General features: G+C 42.3%; 1 protein-coding gene across 2 annotated transcripts in view; it reads left to right on the top strand.

The window, feature by feature from the left end:
- The window catches only part of CLPX (caseinolytic mitochondrial matrix peptidase chaperone subunit X), an 89,073-nt gene that overhangs the window by 56,298 nt on the left and 13,632 nt on the right, over nt 1–19,143 (top strand). For both annotated transcript variants that reach the window (XM_082255403.1, XM_082255402.1), the window contains 5 exons: nt 1,062–1,238; nt 6,519–6,683; nt 9,532–9,620; nt 9,745–9,909; nt 14,474–14,773. In XM_082255403.1, coding sequence (XP_082111529.1) covers nt 1,062–1,238; nt 6,519–6,683; nt 9,532–9,620; nt 9,745–9,909; nt 14,474–14,773 — 896 coding nt within the window. The remainder of the gene's footprint in view (nt 1–1,061; nt 1,239–6,518; nt 6,684–9,531; nt 9,621–9,744; nt 9,910–14,473; nt 14,774–19,143) is intronic.

Raw genomic sequence — 19,143 nt, 5'->3', positions numbered from 1 at the left:
CTGTTTCTGGAGCCGCAACCACCTGCACAGGAAAAAACATGCTTCTGCTCAGGAGATGCGTGTGGGGGAACCACAGATGGCTTCCTGCATTTGGAAACTGACTGCACTGCACTTGCGGTTTCATAAAATGGAGCAGGGGCCTAGCCCCTGCATTTCAGGAGGCACAGCAGCCTATTCAAATGTATGGGCTGATGTACCCGCACACAACACTCCTTGCAGCACCTAGCATTAGGCAGGCCATAGACTATGCCATTTTCTTTCCTGCAGCCACGGTGTACAGGAAAGTTAACAGTCAGTGTTGACGGGGGAATCCATGCCAGGAGAACACCATGATTATTGCTAGCCGCTATAGCCACTGGCAATTATCGCATTTAAAATGCCAACTAGCTGGTTGTACCGAAGTCCTACAACAATCAAATTGGGTACAATAAGCCTGCCCATAGATCATTCAAATCTCGTCTGGTCCCTGCTGAACCGGCAAAGATTTGAACCATCTATGGCTGGCTTTAGTGTGAATGTCTGGTTTACAGCTGATATTGAGATCTACAATGATAGTACAGATAGCATAATTATGGTAAACCACCCCCCTCCCCCCTGCCCCCTCCTTCATCTTAGATAGAAGGGGAAGCTAGGTACGATATTTCTTGGATATTTAGGAAAGCACATGTAAACAACGGTTTTTAAAAATTATTATGCTATGTAAAAATATGAAATTTGGTATGACCCCATTTTGGCTGCAAGAATAAAAATGCTTTGCTCCTTCAGCCTAGCTGTAAAATTACTTCTTATCTGGAGGCAAAGGGTAGCGTGCTTCCTGTTAGATTCTTCAAAGTATCTATTAATAAATGAAAGATTTCAACAGGAGGCGTGTTAAACTTACTGCTCCATCATTAGCAAAATGCACTTTATTTACTGGATGTGGCCTTTTAATTGTACTAGTATTTGGTGCTAGGAGTCCTGGTAGCTGGTGCACTGTTATATTTTATAACCTGATTAATAAATTGTGGGGTTTTAGATTTAAAACAGATTTCCTTTTCTATTACACTATTTTCTTTCATCAGAACTACTGCAGATTGCTGGCATCAGTCCACATGGCAATGCTCTTGGAGCCTCCATGCAGCAACAAGTGAACCAGCAGATGCCACAGGAGAGGAGGGGAGGCGACGTGCTGGACTCCAATCATGATGATATCAAGCTGGAGAAAAGCAATATCCTGCTTCTGGGCCCCACAGGCTCTGGTAAGAAAGCTCCTGATTAGTGTTGAAATCACAACAAATTTACAAATTTAAAATGAACCAAAGTATTTCTGAACATAGAACTGCTGTTACAACTACATTTTCCTGAAATACAATTATTTTATAGCTCCAGGGCTTATGGTCCTTTTACCTCCAATGATCTTTGTCATTATTCAGGATAGCAAAGTGATTTTTGGGGTTCTGGTTTGTTTTTTACATTAAAGCAGATCTACACTGCATCTGAGCATCACAAACCAAAAACACCTTCTAATTAATTTGTAATATTCAAAGCAAACACGCCCCCCCCCCCTCCATTCTGTCTCCATGCTTTATGTTGCTGAGAACTTTGAAAAATACCCCCTAACATTTCTTCAGTAAGGGCAGATTCGTGTAGCATTTACTTGCTACAATCCATCTGTCCTTGGCTTGGGCATGCAGGCAGGAGGGAGGGTGTGCTGTGATGGAAATAATGGGGTTTGGAGCATAGAAATTCTCTTGGTGCGCTGAAAACTTCACCGCGCTGAAAAGCACATTTGTGGATATTACTGCGCCATTAATCCCTTGTACAGAAAAGTACAATGTACAGCTCTTTTTGTATAAAGAAATCCAAGCGATCGGTGACAAAGAAGGAAACAAGACGCACGCTGTGTCAAATCAAGCCAACTGTGAGGGTCTCTGCTTCAGAGCAGATCTCTGGTTTATTTATAGTCGGGAAAAGAGGGTTTAAAGTGGGAGGGGACAACTGTACCGCACAACCAATCACACACGTATACATTCAAGGGATCAATAGAAAGGGGAGTGTATGTTCATGCACGAGCGGAGCCGTGTGCTTGAGTTTCCCGCCGTTGAGTGCATGAGCGACCATGCACGATTACTAAACCCACGTGCAGGAAAAATGCCCACCAAACACTATATAATGGAACTAGCGTGTATCTCATGAACATTGCCCTGCTAATATGTATGCATGCACTCCCATCATAACATGTTAGAGTGAATCCTATGTAATATAGTTCATAAAAACCATATTTGATACTGATCATGCTGCTGTTGCAGTGAATGAAACTTTACCTGCAAAGGACAATAGCAGCAGTATTTCAATCATGCGGATCAAGCATAAGAGAAAGCTACCAGCTATTATTTCAGCAAAAGGGCAGATGTTCTCAAAATAAGAATTCCACATCACAAACATATCTATATTAGTGAATACCGGGGCCCCGGCTGGCTGATATACATTTGTGCGGTGGAGTTCGCCTCGCACTGCCATAGATCCAGACCGGCACTTGCTTGTTCGCATAGCCGCTCAGAGCGCCCGCCGATCGGGATGATCAGGCAAGTAGTGTGCAGTCTCCATTTAATGGAAGGTTTCCACAACTACAGGTCTTCCGTCAATGCCAGTTAAAGCCATATTAGCTGTGCATAGCGATTTACCGGTAAACCGAGACTGGGAGACATAATGGCAATTTAACTAAAAACACATCCTAAAAAATGTCCACACAAATATTAATAACATTTCCACAACAGTACTTGGCTGAGAAAACCCCACCCCCTCTCCTGAAGACTCTTGGGCTGTATGACATCTTTTGCCTAGGCATGGAAACCAGGAAGTAACTTTTTAGCCTGATTTTAATTAATCATGGTATATCTTTATTATACTATGGGAGCGCTTTTTGTCTTTTTTGCTTTCCGTGTCTCAGGAGTTGGCTGACTGGTCCCTCCCTAATGCACCCATGTCTTTTGGACGGTTGATTGGCTTAATTGCTTGATTGCCCATTTAGACCGCTCTCATAATTTAGTGGCCATTGTTATTTGGTAAGGAGATTACCTTCTACCACGTAGGGTGTGAAGTTATTTCCTGTCTTCCAGTCACCCTTTTTTTCTGTATACTGTTCTTCTGGGAATGCTGGTGTTACCTAACTTCTTTCTGCTGGACTACACTTTGGGAATTACTTTAGCAATCATTTATGGACTTTTTTGTATGATTTGCATGTTTTGTCATACATTGATAATGCATATCTAATTTACTGCTCTTATTATCTAAAGTTAGCGCTGCACTGTCACATGTCCTCCCGAGTACCCCCACCCAATGAAGATGTCGTGTCTGTCGCAGGCGCGGAATAAGGCGTGACACCCGCTATTGTCCCAGATGTCCTGACCAACCTGGTCTCTGCATCGGGGAATGTTTTGAGTGCTACCACACACTAGTGTAGGGTACAGCACGACTCAGTGTTTTTGCGCGCAAAGGCAAGCGTTGGTCTAGTGTCATATGTAAACCGCAATTGCAGCAATACATGTGAGGTATCGCTGCCAACGCCAGGTCGAGGGCAGTAATTCTTGCAGTAGACCTCCTCTGTAAGTCTAAAGTGGTAACCTGTAAAGACTTTTAAAGGCTTTTAAAAATGTACGTAGTTTGTTGCCGCTGCACAGGCATGTGCAATTTTTAAAGCATGTCATGTTTGGTATCTTATGTACTCGGCATAAGATCATCTTTTAAATTTTACCAAACCATTTAGAATTATATAGTGCATTAAATTAAAAAAAAATTTATTTTGTAGAAATTGCGTTTGGAAAATCTGTGCGAAAATACCGTGTGACAAAGAAATTTGCAACATCTACCATTTTGTTCTATAGGGCCTCTGGTTTAAAGAAATATATAATGTTTGGGGGTTCAAAGTAATTTTCTAGTAAAAAAAAATATATATTTTTTTCATGTAAACAAAGTCACAGAAAAGGCTTTGTTTTCAAGTGGTTAGAGTGGGTGATGCGTGGCTAAGATTAAGCATAAAATGCCAGGACAGTGCAAACAACCCCCCCCCCCCAAATGACCCCTTTTTGAAAAGTAGACACCCAAAGCTATTTGTTGAGAGGCATATTGAGTCCATGGAGTATTTTATATTTTGCCCTGAGTTTTGGGAAGGTGACAATTTTTGTTTTTTTTTGTTTTTTACACAAAGTTGTCACTAAATGATATATTGCTCACGCATGCCATGGGTATATGTGAAATGACACCCCAAAATACATTCTGCTGCTTCTCCTGAGTAAAAGGATACCACATGTGAGACTTTTTGGGAACCTAGCGGTGTACGGGACCCCGAAAATCAATCCCCATCTTCAGGTTTTCTAATGGCGTAAATTGTGTATTTTACCTCCGCACTACCCGTCAGTTTCAGAGGCCCTGAAATTTCAAGATGGCACAAAACCCCCCCAAATGACCCCATTTTGCAAAGTAGACACTCCAAGCTATTAGCTGAGAGGCATGGTGAGTCCATGGAATAGTTTTATATTTTGCCACAAGTTTCGGGAAAATTATTATTTTTTTTTTGTTTTAATTTTTTTTACACAGTTGTCAGTAAATGATATATTGCTCACACATGCCATGGGTATATGTGGAATGACACCCCAAAATACATTCTGCTGCTTCTCCTGAGTACAGGGATACCCCATGTGTGAGACTTTTTGGCAGTCTAGCCGCGTACAGGACCCCGAAAACCAATCTGCACTTTCAGGCTTTCTAAGGGCGTAAATTGTTGATTTCACTCCTTACTGCCTATCAATCACACTTTTGAAGGCCATGAAATGCCAAGATGGCACAACCCCCCCCCCCCCCCCCCATGACCCCATTTTGCAAAGTAGACACTCCAAGCTATTTGCGGAGAGGCATGGTGAGTATTTTGCAGCTCTCATTTTTTTTTGGAAAATGAAGAAAAAACTGGAAAATGCATTTTCTTTCCTCTTCTTCTTCTTCTTTTTTTTTTTTTTTTTTTCAATTTCCAAAACTTTGTGACAAAAAGTGAGATCTGCAAATAGCTTAGGGTGTCTACTTTCCGAAAAGGGGTCATTTTGGGGGGTTTGTGCTGTCTTGGCATTTCATGGCCTCCGAAACTGTGATAGGTAGTCAGGAGTGAAATCAACAATTTACGCCCTTGGAAAGCCTGAAAGTGGTGGTTGATTTTCGGGGTCCTGTACTAGTCTAGACTGCAAAAAGTCTCACACATGGGGTATCCCTGTACTCAGGAGAAGCAGCAGAATGTATTTGGGGTGTCATTTCACATATGCCCATGGCATGTGTGAGCAATTTATCATTTAGTGCCAACTTTGTGTAAAAAAAAAAAAATTTCCCGGAACTTGTGGCAAAATATAAAATATTCCATGGACTCACCATGCCTCTCAACAGCTTGGGTGTCTACTTTCCAAAATGGGGTCATTTGGGGGGGTTTTGTGGTATCTTGACATTTCAGGACCTCCTAAACCGTTATAGGTAGTGAGCAAATGCAATGAAAAATGTAGGCCCTCTGAAATTCTGATGGTGGGGATTGGTTTTCGGGGTCCCGTACACAGCTAGGCTCCCAAAAAGTCTCACATATGTGGTATCCCTGTACTCAGGAGAAGCAGCAGAATATATTTTGGGGTGTAATTACACATATACCCATGGCATGTGTGAGCAATATATCATTTCAATGACAACTTTGTGTGTAAAAAAAAAAAAAAAAAAAAAAAAAATTTTTTTTTTAGTCCTTTTTCAAACACCTGTGACAAAAAAAATGAAATATTCAATGAGCTCAACATGCCTCTCAGGACATTCCTTAGGATGTCTACTTTCTAAAAAGTGGTAATTTGGGGGGGGGTTGTACTATCCTGTTATTTTAGCACTTCATGAAATGAGATAGGCAGTCAGAAATTAAAGCTGCGTAAATTCCAGTATTTACACCATAGTTTGTAGGCGCTATAACTTTTGCGCAAACCAATAAAAATACGCTCATTGAGATTTTTTTTTGTCAGACATGTAGCTAAATACATTTTGGCCAAAATATGACATAAATTGAGTGTATTGGATATTTTTTAAAAGACAAAGTTGAAAATGTCATTTTTATTTCTCAAAATTTTCGCTCTTTTTTTTTTTTTATTAATGTCGCAAAAAAATAAAAAGCGCAGAGGTGATCAAATACCACCAAAAGAAAGCTCTGTTTGTGGGAAAAAAAGGACGTAAATTTTGTTTGGGTACAGCATTGCATGACCACGCAATTGTCAGTTTAAGTCGCGCAGTGCCAAGTTGAAAAAAGGGCTTTGGTCTTTGAGCAGCCAAATCCTCCGGGGCTTAAGTGGTTAAGCTCAGTAGGGATGGTGATTTATCAAAGGTGTCTTGACAGAAGCAAGCCTGCTTTTTCAGATTCCAAACAGGAAACGTGGATATGTTCATGATGTAACTTGGTGTGTGGGTTTGCGTTTTTGTAACCACCTAATTTTGTTTGTTTTTTACCCTCATGCTATTGTTTTTTTTTCTCACAGGTAAAACTCTTCTTGCACAAACTTTAGCAAAATGCTTGGATGTCCCCTTTGCTATTTGTGACTGTACCACTCTGACACAAGCTGGATATGTAGGAGAGGACATTGAGTCTGTGGTTGCCAAACTACTGCAGGATGCAAATTACAATGTGGATAAAGCTCAGCAAGGTCTGTTGGGTTTATTTTACAACTGAACATTTCAGATAGCGATTGATATTTTTAGAACCTTTACATGGAGTGGTCTAATATTGGTTATATGCTTCCCTACTTTTATATATTTGAGTGCATGTGAAGATCAACTGGGAGTATCTTGGCAACATCCTAGCAACGGGACAGGATGGGATGATGCCACCTCCTGGGAGTTTTTCTGCCAGGCTCCCAGTGGTATTTAAATAGCCTACCCCTATAACAAGGGCTTTATTTAACATTGGTCATGGCTGTACAGTTTGTGTTTTTTTTTTTTTTTTTATGTATAGATTTCCATTACCTTCTTTGTTTTCCCGAATATAAGATTAGGTCTTATTTTGATTACAAAAACACACTAGGGCTTATTTTCAGGGGATGTCTTATTTATTTATGGTATGTACAATGACTATGTTAAAGTGGTTATAACCCCCCAAAAAAGTGTGTGTATATTTTATATTATATATATATATATATATATATATATATATATATATATATATATATATATATATATATATATATATATATATTAAAAAAGAATAGCGCACACATGCAAAAGAAATTATTACCAAATTTTCAAGACAATCCATAAATAAAAATGGGGATTTGGTCCCACCATATGGCCATATAGTGCTCAAGCCCACCACTGCGTCAAAGTACCCCATTATCAGTGGGTCCTACACTATCCATGAAAGAGAGATGAATCCAGCCTTTCTAACCCTTGGAGATAATACTCCTTGCTGGGAAAGATGTGCAAATGCACTACAGGGGACTCCTCCTATATCCACTTGATGGTGGACACTGATAAGAGTACAGGTGTGTGTGGGGGGTGGGTGAGGGTTGCTCAACCTCCTATCTATATATATATATATATATATATATATATATATATATATATATATATATATATATATATATATATATATATATATATATATATATATATATATATATATATATTATATATATCTGTGTCTCTGAGGATGTCTGTGTCTATCATAAAAGTGAGTACACCCCTCACATTTTTGTAAATATTTTTATATCTTTTCATGTGACAACACTGAAGAAATGGCACTTTGCTACAATGTAAAGCAGCTTGTATAACAGTGTAAATGTGCTGTCCCCTCAAAATTAACTCCACACTCAGCCATTAATGTCTAAACAAAAGTGAGTAGACCCCTAAGGGAAATGTCTTAATTTGGCCCAAAGTGTCAATATTTTGTGTGGCCACCATTATTTTCCAGCACTGCCTTAACCCTCTTGGGCATGGAGTTCACCAGAGCTTCACAGGTTGCCACTGGAGTCCTCTTCCACTCCTCCATGATGACATCACAGAGCTGGTGGATATTAGAGACCTTGCGCTCCTCCACCTTCCGTTTGCGGATACCCCAAAGATGCGCAATAGGGTTTAGGTCTGGAGACATGCTTGGCCAGTCCATCACCTTTACCCTCAGCTTCTTTAGCAAGGCAGTGGTCGTCTTGGAGGTGTGCTTGAGGTCATTATCCTGTTGGAATACTGCACTGCGGCCCAGTCTCCAGTATGTCACAGTACATGTTGGCATTCATGGTTCCCTCAATGAACTGTAGCTCCTCAGTGCCGACAGCACTCATGCAGCCCCAGACCATGACACTCCCACCACCATGCTTGACTGTTGCCAAGACACACTTGTCTTTGTACTCCTCACCTGGTTGCCGCCACACACGCTTGACACCATCTGAACCAAATAAGTTTATCTTGGTCTCTCCGGACCACAGGACATGGTTCCAGTAATCCATGTCCTTAGTCTGCTTGTCTTCAGCAAACTGTTTGTGGGCTTTCTTGTGCATCATCTTTAGAAGAGGCTTCCTTCTGGGATGACAGCCATGCAGACCAATTTGATGCAGTGTGTGGCGTATGGTCTGAGCACTGAGAGGCTGACCCCTCACCTCTTCAACCTTTGAAGCAATGCTGGCAGCACTCATACGTCTATTTCCTAAAGACAACCTCTGGATATGACGCTGAGCACGTGCACTCAACTTCTTTGGTCGACTATGGCGAGGCCTGTTCTGAGTGGAACCTGTCCTGTTAAACCACTGTATGGTCTTGGCCACCATGCTGCAGCTCAGTTTCAGGCTCTTGGCAATCTTCTTAGCCTAGGCCATTTTTATGTAGAGCAACAATTCTTTTTTCAGATCCTCAGAGTTCTTTGCCATGAGGTGCCATGTTGAACTTCCAGTGACCAGTATGAGAGAGTGAGAGCGATAACACCAAATTTAACACACCTGCTCCCCATTCACACCTGAGACCTTGTAACACTAACAAGTCACATGACACCGGGGAGGGAAAATGGCTAATTGGGCCCAATTTTAACTTTTTTATCTAGGGGTGTACTCACTTTTGTTGCCAGCGGTTTAGACATTAATGGCTGTGTTGAGTTATTTTGAGGGGACAGCAAATGTACACTGTTATACAAGCTGTACACTCACTACTTTACATTGTAGCAAAGTGTCATTTCTTCAGTGTCACATAAAAATATATAATAAAATATTTACAAAAATGTGAGGGGTGTACTCATTTGTGAGATTGTGTGTGTTTATTTTCAGGAAAACATGATACTTAAGTCATGGTTTGATAAAGGGTACTGCACTTTTTTTTTTTTTTTTTTTTTTTTTTGCTTTCGTTTTTGTATGGAGTTCTTTTCTGACCTGGGAAGACCAGTTTGTATTGTATCAAATATATATATAAATTAGTGTATGTATTGTATAGAAACGATGGAATAAAACCAAAGCAAAAAATGTTTTTTACAGGAAAGAAAATATTCTGGATTAATTTTTTCAAATTTCTTCTCAGGTATTGTCTTTTTAGACGAAGTTGACAAAATTGGTAGTGTTCCTGGCATTCACCAGCTGAGAGATGTAGGGGGAGAAGGTGTGCAGCAGGTAAGACACTGCAACTATTTCCTGTGTAGCGCATGTGGAAGAATGAACAGCTCTACTTCTAGCAAATAATATTGCCGTAGAAAACTCTTTGTATGTGAATGAAACGTTGCCTGTTTTCTTGCAGGGCTTGCTAAAACTGCTGGAAGGAACTATTGTGAACGTCCCTGAAAAAAATTCAAGAAAGCTGCGAGGTGAAACAGTACAAGTGGATACAACAAACATTCTCTTTGTATCTTCTGGAGCCTTTAATGGCTTGGACAGGATAATTAGTAGGAGGAAGAATGAAAAGGTTTGGTCATAACTTAAAATGTTAATTTGCATGACCTTACTATTTTATGTAATATGTTGCAGAAGCACTGTGGCTTGCCGTGTTGTCTTTTTTTTTTTTTTTTTTTTTTTATGATTTAACATTATTGAAAGTAAATCCCAAATTTTGTGTTGTCCCCAGAAAAGTAATAGAGGGGAAATCTTCCAATGGGGACAATATTTTTGGTGACTCATGGGGGGGGCCCCAAGGGTTTCCCTTTGCAAGGATTTAATTTTCCTTCCTGTTTTGGTTATGGGACAGCAAGTGAAGGGAAATCTCTGCAATGGTATACAGATGGCAAAAAATCTGACCAGGATTATAACCCTCCCTTACGCTATCCAAAATTGGGGGGTTTGTTCATAGTTCTACTTTGACCTCTACAGCGCAGTCGCACATTTTCAGGAGGGAGTCTATTGACGACATCCTGTGATCGCCCTGCGTTGTGCATCCGCAGTGATCTGTGTCCAATCACAGCTGGTCAGTGTAAACAGGAGTCACTGTTTTATTGGGCCGATAAGAGGCAGTCAACACAGGGGACATGTACACTGATAATCAGGGCACTGATCATCAGTGTTGTCTCATTGGTGTGTATATGTGTGTGTGTGTGTATATGTATATGTATGTATGTATATATATATATATATATATATATATATATATATATATATATATATATATATATATATATATATATATATATATATATATAAGCGGCAACAGTTTACTTTGCAATATAAAAGGGAGACTATATACGGTTGCGGTATAAATTAAAATTCAAGCTCCTTAAGAGAGCCCTGCTCAGGAGAGCTTACAATCGAATAGGGAGGGGCAGGTGGTACAAAACAATGTGACTGTGGAGAATGAGCTGATGGAAGTGGTAAAAGATTAGCTGGAGGAGTAATAGCTTTCCTGAAGAGATGTGTTTTCAGGGATTGCCTGAAGGCAGACAGACTGAGGTAGAGAGTTCCAGAGGATGGTAGAGGCTTTGGGGAAGTCCTGGAGGCGAGCGTGGGAGGAGGAAACAAGGGAGCTTGAGAACAGGAGGTCTTGTAAAGAGCGGAGACGACGGTTTGGGTAATATTTGGAGACAAGATTGGTGATGTTGGCTCGGGGCAGAGTTGTGAATGGCTTTTTTTTTTTTTTTTACACACGTGTGTGTGTGTGTGTGTGTGTGTATATGTATGTATGTGTGTGTGTATATATATATATATATATATATATATATATATATATATATATATATATATATATATATATATATATATATATATATATATATATATATATATATATATATATATATAGTGTGATCGAACGATATCGTGTTTTTGTTTTTTTTTTTAATACCGATATTTTGGTCATTGGATATCGGAATATCGGCTGATGTTTTCGGACTTTAAAATTATTATTATTTTTTTATTTTTTAGGTTCTCCTTCTGAAGGGAGTTCGGGCTCTAAAAGACCCCAAACCCCTCCTCGGCACTGAAAAGCATTCAAAACGCCAAGTTGGCGGTTTTGAATGCTGTCATTTTTTTTAATTCGGCGCCAAGTACCCGGAAATGTCATGACATCACTTCCTGTTTTTTTACATGGAGACCCGGGTCTTCTCTTCGGCGGTGGAGGTAGTATGCCCGGGTCTCCCGGGGGGATGGGAGACCCGGGCGAGCCGCGGGGGGACGTCCCCTCCCGCTCCTTGTAATGACAGCCGAGCGGCTTCTCAGCCCCATCGGTGTCATTACAAGTCAGGCGACCGTCGGCTATGGACGCCGGTACCGGGGTGATGCCTCTAGCTGCAGGCATTACTCCGGTACAAGCACTTTCCCTAAATATCGGTAACCTCAGGGGCCGATTCCGATATATCTGGAAAAGTACATATCGGCCCCCGATATATCGGTGTTGCCAATAATCGATCGATCTCTATGTATGTATTTTTTTTTTCTTTAAACCTGTCATACTTACCTGCTCTGTGCAGTGGTTGAGCACAGAGCAGCCCAGATTCTCCTCTTCTTGGACCCCTGCTGGTGTTCAGGCTCACACGAGTGAGGGCTTAATCCCGAGCCACGCTCTGTGTTGCCCAATGACACACGGAACATGGCTCAGCTAGTGTATGGTGTATGTATCACACATTAAGCCTGTAGACTGAGGGTGTAGTTAGAAGTAATGGAATACAAGAATTGTTTTATGATACTTGCAGCTTTTTCTCAGGCAGTTGCTACCGATTGTACGAACAAGTGGCAACCACTGCAATCTATAACTGAATTTTACAGTAAGGTGCACGTGAAAGGGCAACAGGGACACAGTTGCTACTGATGTTGGTTTTTTTTCACACTCTAAGAAGCAGGCAAACTTGAATTGGCATTGTTTTTTTTTTTTTTTTCAAGTTCACATACCTTTAGCAGAGGTCAGTCATTTTCCACAGTGTTTACATAATGCTGGCCATAGCCCTGCTGTCAGCATTTTTCATGTCGGAGACGCTGACTACAGTGTCGTCCCCTGAATTCACTGATGTTATGGGAGTTGTTTTTTTTTTTTTTCTCCCTACCAGTTCTGATGTGAATAGAGTTCTCTGCTTCCCATGAGTTAAGTTGTAGTTGATTGAATCAGATGTTTGTATTATTCTTTAAACAGTTGAGGTTATTTTTAATTTTAACTTTGTAAAACCGTTCATCAGTAAGCAGATTGAGCAGCAGCTGCAGCTTGAGCTTTTTTATCTTAATACATTCTTTGCAATAAGATAAAAAGTCATCTGTGTGCAGCAGCCTCCCCAGCACCCTTGTGCCCCCTCTGTCCAGCGATGTCTGGGACTCTCCTGATTGGCTGAGATAGTCAGTGAATCAATTGGGGGAGGGGGTGGGGCTGAATGGAGACTTGGAGCTGTGGCTCGGGTGCCCCCATAGCAAGCTGCTTGCTGTAAGGGGCACTCAATAGGAGGGAGGAGCCAGGAGCTGGAACAAGGGACCTGAGAACAGGAGGATCCGGGCTGCTCTGTGCTAAACCAACTGCACAGAGGAGGTAAGTATAACAGGTTTTTTATTTAATAAAAAAAAAAGAGACTTTACAATCACTTAAAGGACTGGTAACCTAAAACATGATTGTGTGTGTTTGTTTTTTTCCTGAATCTGACATCTTGATATGTATAAGGAATGAAGTGAATTCTCTCAACAGGGGCACACCATGAGCAATAAAAAAAAAAAAAAAAAAAAACCAGACCAAGTCTCTAAAGAGGAGCTTTATTCTCTCTCCCTCTTATAAATGGTCTCCAGTCTTCTGGAACCTGTAATGTGTCCCAGAAGTCTACGGATGAAGGGGGAATTGCCTAGGCGATCTAGGTGGAAGTGGGAACAGGTACCTGTCTAAACCAGGTACTCTCTCCTCCCCAGAAAAACCAAGTGCCAAATATTAGAGGTGGGGGCAAACAAGGAAAACTTCCACTTTTGAGTGAAATTAAGTCTTAAAGCAGTTTAAAAAAAAAAAAATTTGCATATCACTTGACTATAAAAGTGATCCCTCCGGCGGTGCGGTCACTGCTGACATGTTGTCTTCTGGGTTCACGGTCTCCAGCTGTTTGAATGTCCCAGCCGCAATGTCACTACTGCGCTTGCACACAGAAGCCATGATCACGGCACAGTTCTGACTGGGCGGCACACTCGAGTGTGGCCTCCATTGAGAGTACAGTGCACACGTCTTGGTGACATTACCGGCTGCTACAGATGTGAATATCGACCTAAACTGTGCACATTTGGGAGTATTTCACTGTATCTACAGGTGAGCTTGATTATTATAAGCTTTACCTGTAGGTACAAGTGATCAAGCGGCTTTTATGAGTGCAAAATTACAAAACAAAAATGAACTTTTGGTTTAAAGAATTCCAGCTGTAGTAGATTTTTACATAGCTACAGTGGTCTACCTTGGACCAATGTAACTATGTATATGTACTACCTGGCCGATGCCCCTGGAATGTAGAAATCCCTGTATAGATACCTCTACTTCTGATTTCCTCTTGCTTCCAGCTCTGATGCTGAGTGGCTAAATTAATGCAAGTTTTTTCCGATTTACACAAGGTGGACCTCACGCTCCACCTTGTCCAATCAAACAGTTTTGCTTTCATTCATAAAATGCAAAGTATTCTCTGAAGGGCTCCCGTTCCGAGTAGCCAACCTCCGGTGTCCACAATGCATCAGGCCAACCACTCAGCACAGGACCCAGGAGCAAGTGGAAATCACTGGAGTAGTGATGATTTCCAGCTTCTGGGAAACATCGGCCAGATATGGTATATACACATTTACATGTAACTACATAAAAATCTATTGTGCCTGGAATGCTTTAAGCATAAAGGAGACTGGCTGAGGAACAAATGTCTGTGATTGGCATTCAATATTTTATCTTGTACATCAACCTCGCATATAGCAGTTTTTGTATGATGGGCTTGGTGTATTTACTGGTTTGTCCTTTGCGTGCAGATTATATAATGCATCCTTAAATAGCATTTCACAATCTTTGCTGTGTACATCAAGATCTAATCTCCTTGTTTCTTCTCTCACTTCAGTATCTGGGATTTGGCATCCCCTCTAACTTGGGTAAAGGACGGCGAGCGGCAGCAGCAGCTGACCAAGCGAATGCCAGCGCAGAATCTAACGCCGTGCAGGACATCGAGGAGAAAGACCGATTATTACGACATGTAGAGGCCAGGGACCTTATAGAGTTTGGCATGATCCCGGAGTTTGTGGGACGTCTTCCCGTAGTGGTACCACTTCATAGCCTTGACGAGGAGACCCTCGTGCGCATTCTTACAGAACCCAGAAATGCTGTTGTTCCACAATATCAAGCTCTGTTCAGCATGGATAAGGTTTGTTTTTATTTTAGGACCTATAGCAGCGGTGTCCAACTCAAATTTCATCGCGGGCTGCATCAGCATTATGGTTGCCCTCAAAGGGCCGGTTAGATCTGTAAGATTATATGTCCAGAGCACCCTACGCCCCCTTACATGAGATGTCAAGAGCCCCTCACCATCATAAGTCAAGAGTCACCCACCCTTTCTTACATCACAATGCACCCCTTTACCTTATGCTACTGCCAGGAAGAAGATGCGCAGCCGCAGGAGAGGTGCGAGGGCCAAATTAAATGGCCTGGATGGCCGCATTTGGCCCGCGGGCCTTGTGTTTGACACCTGTGACCTATAGGGTCAGCTGTCGGGACTCTATAGCAATTGCAGTTTTTTTTTTTTTGCCTGTGTAGGTTGTTTTTAGAAATGGTTGCATGCCAGCTCTTTGCAACTAACTGCACTTATCTGTGGCTTAAAAGAAAGGAAACTCTGTACTTGCTGCTGGTTATTGACAAAAGCAAGGCTAGGTGTCCTCAAAACTTTTGCCCACTGGTTGGTTACTGGCCTCTTCCTTTTTTTATTTTTTTTCCCCTCCCCCTCTTAGCTTGCTGAATGAACAGTAATAAGAGTAGCCTTAAGCTGGCCATACAGTAGCAGATTTTCTTTCCTGTAACTAAAGTCAGTGTTAAGAATGGGGGAACCCCTCCCGTGGAGCCATTGTGTTTTCCGGACAGAGGAAGCCACCCCTGCCGAGAGATTACAGTGATTACTGCTAGCGGCTAAAATTGCAATAATCGCATGTATAATCGGACAGGCTGGTTGTACCTAAGTTGATTGATTGATCTTGGGTACGTTCAGCCTGCCCATACATGGTTCGAAACTCGGTCCTTGCTGGACCGGCCGAGATTCAAATCCTTCATGCCCAGCTTTACAGCCACCCCTGCTAATCTTACTATAGTAAAATTTTGTGTCTGCAGATGTCCCAGGTGTGGCATTTATCCAGCCAGGGGTCAGTAAAACAATAGAAACATGTTGTGGCCTGCACTGTAACTCAATGCTAGATGAAGTAGTAGCTGTAATTGTAAGACTAAGGCAAACCATAGATCTTCTTTTTTTTTTTTTTTTCCCCCTTTCTTTCCTGTAACCACGGGTTGCAGGAAATGGCTCAATTCCCCCATCAACACTGACTGTGTTGATGGGGGAATTGAGCAATTTTCTTTCCTGCAACCAAAGGAGGGAAAAAAAATCCCACCTGCAGTGACACAATAATTACTGCAGACAGTTCTAGTCACCAGTAGTATTCACCTGCAAAAAAAATCCAACAGGTTGGTTGTACTTAAAGTCGATGGATGTATCTACTTTGGTACAACCAGCCCTCCCATAGATGGATTGAATCTTGGCTGATTCCTGCTGAGCTGGCGAAGTCTCGATCCATCTATGGCTGGCTTTACTGTCACTGCAGCTGTCCTACTTCAGTCAGCTTCGGATTGAGGCAGAAGCCTAATAGAGCACCCAGGCCATGTGACTTTGACCTACAGTATGTGCTGTAGTCTAGGGGTCCACAAAGTGAGCTTCTGCAACGTGTGCTGCAGTGTGACAGTGAAATCCTATCTTCTACTAGCTGATCACATATAAAATTGGGGCTTTTTTTGTGGGCAAACTATATGCAAGCCAGAAACTCTAGCAATTCCCTCCCTGTTTAGCCAGCCTCACCTGCAAAGCCATATATGAGCTCACTTGTAATGGCAACAATGAAAATAAAAATTGACAAAAAAGAGTCCAGAATATTCTACCAACAGCCAGCCTATGATTGTAAGGCAGGAGTCATTTGTCTTGTATGCTGGGAGTTGGTGGCTGTGTTTTTAACCAGTTGCCGACCACCCGCCGCAGTTTTACTGTGGCAAGGTGGCTCGGCTGCGAAAACCGACATGTCGGTCGCGCATTGGGGGTAGGGGGGGGCGCGAGTGGTAGTGGTAGTTTAGTGGCAGTCCCAAATAGGTTTAGATTACCTGCCATATATCCCCTTATAAAGATTTAACCCCTTTATTGCCCTGTCAGTGTGTCCCTATTATAATGTACAGTTCTTTTTTTTTTTTTCTGATCACTGTATTAGTGTCACAGGTGATATCAGTTAGCGTTGGCATCAATCCAGGACCGCGTCAGATTGCCTGCCGCATATTTAGTAATTTTAACCCTTTGCCAGTGACACACTCTAACACCTCCATTACTAGTAAAGTGTCTGAACGGATCAATAGCTTTGATCAGAAATATATTAGCGTCCCCAATAGTTTAGTATAGTGTTCCCAAAACACAGCGTTAGCAGGATCAGCCTTGACACCTGCCAGCACCTGCGTTTAGCCCATCCCCCAAGAAGTGCAGTATCAGCAGATTACTGTCACTTCCAATACACGGCACATTAAACCGCAGTGCTAGCAGAGTCAGGCCTGATCTCTGCTAGCACTAGTAGTTACATTTTTTTCGTAGCGGTTCGGACAGTCCTTGACAACCAGGTGCTTTTTTTTACCTGTGAGCCACACTAGGTACCTATAAATTTATTGGCCAAAATGTCTAAACAGAGGTACATTAGTGAAGAGGCCTACAGGATGCTGAGCATGACAGATGAGAGCGATGGGGAAGCCTCAGTACTCGAACCTGTAGAGAGCAGCGGCGTACCTGACCCCGTTCTTCTGTTGCTGAGGTGCAACAGTCGCAAGGGTTCTGGATGCAGCTGTGTCGGTACTAGTGCCGCTCAACCTCCTGATGAACTGGCAAGCACCAGCAGCCTAGTACATCCTGGTTTTAGTCAAACCAGCACTGCAGTAACACTTGGTGACGTGGCGAGTCCCAGAAGTGCATCTCAAGCTGGTGCAGTGGCTAGCACAAGTCGTGTCCCCGCAGCCACCGAGAATTCAAAGACAGGCCCGTATAGCCCATAGTTCCCTCCCTGATGCGATTGCAAATCCTGATCGGGACCCACCACTTCTGTAGCTCCCATACTCTGTTAGATGGCTGTCTCATTTTGACAGAACCTAGCCTGGAACATTTACTTTTTAAAAAGTTGCCAAAAATAGTTGTTTTTGAGTTCATTTTCTGTTCTTACTGTTTACTTTACTGTACTTTATCATGTGTTGCTATACCGTAATGTTTTACTGTTACTGTTTTTCATTGTTAACCATAGTTTACTTTGCTGATACCACCATTTTACTGTTTTTTACTGCACTGTATACTATTATATTATGTTTTGTTACTGTGTTTTATTGTTAACCATTGTTTGCTGTGCAGGTACGCTCATCAGCTGCAGCACTGATTCGTTTATTCTGACAGCAACAGCTATTGCTCTCCGCATATATACGTAAATCAAAGATTGCAGCGCTTTAGGAGGTTAATTTCACCACCTCCGCTAAAAAAAGAGCATGTATTGTGAAGCATAGGGGATGGAGTGGACACAGGGTGGATCTCCCCTATGCCCCGCCATATATTTTTTGAAAAATTCTTTTTATTGATTTTTAAAGAAAGAACAGAGTAACACAAACAGACATACACAGCAGCCAAAAAAGGCAGACAATAACCCAACAACAACCCCCCCCCCCCCCCACCCACCCCAAAACGACCACCAGCACCCTGAGAAGACCAGGAGCGACGAGGTCAGGGGGTCAGCGCAGGCCACCGTCCAAGGACAGCACGACCTACCACCGGCCTCCGGAGTAAACAACCTTCGGTCCCTTCTCATAAACACACCATATCTCCCCCCTACCCGGGATCAAAACATGTCAATTCAACATTAAAGAGACCCAGTATCTGGCTGTTCTTGCAGGACTACAAAGCTAGAAGACAAGATAGCATAAGTACACTTCTATAGAGCGTTCAATCCACCAGCTTCATAACAGTTACACAATATGCCGTTCAGCCCACAGTGTCTGAGGAATCCACCCACGCCCTCCAAACCTTGTCAAATTTTTTCGGGCAACCTCGTGAGACATAGGTGGCTTTGTAGAGGGGTAGCATTGCATTCACTAGGCCTTTCCAGAACAGTAAGGATGGCGGGGAAACCTTCTTCCAATGTAGTAAAATAGCCTTTTTGGCATAGAATAGAAGAACGCTCAGCAAAGTCCTGTGTGCCACCGAGGGGACCACCTCCTCCACCAAACCCAGCAAACAGACTCGCTGGGTTCGCGGAATCGGAGTCAGCAGCACCTCGGCGAGACAGGACGTCACTGCAGTCCAAAACTGCTGAATTTGGCCACAGCCCCAAAAAATGTGAGTTGCATCTGCGGGGGAAGCGGAACAACGCCAACACTCCGCAGACGAAGTCGGGAAGATTCTGGCTAGACGGGCCGGAGTATAGTAAATCCTGTGGAGGAATTTAAATTGAATCAGCTTGTCCCTAGCAGCCA

This window comes from Pelophylax lessonae (assembly GCF_965119305.1).
Source record: "Pelophylax lessonae genome assembly, chromosome: 4".
Taxonomy (NCBI): domain Eukaryota; kingdom Metazoa; phylum Chordata; class Amphibia; order Anura; family Ranidae; genus Pelophylax; species Pelophylax lessonae.
The sequence above is the reverse complement of the archived record's forward strand: the minus strand, read 5'-3'. Positions and strand labels throughout refer to the sequence as shown.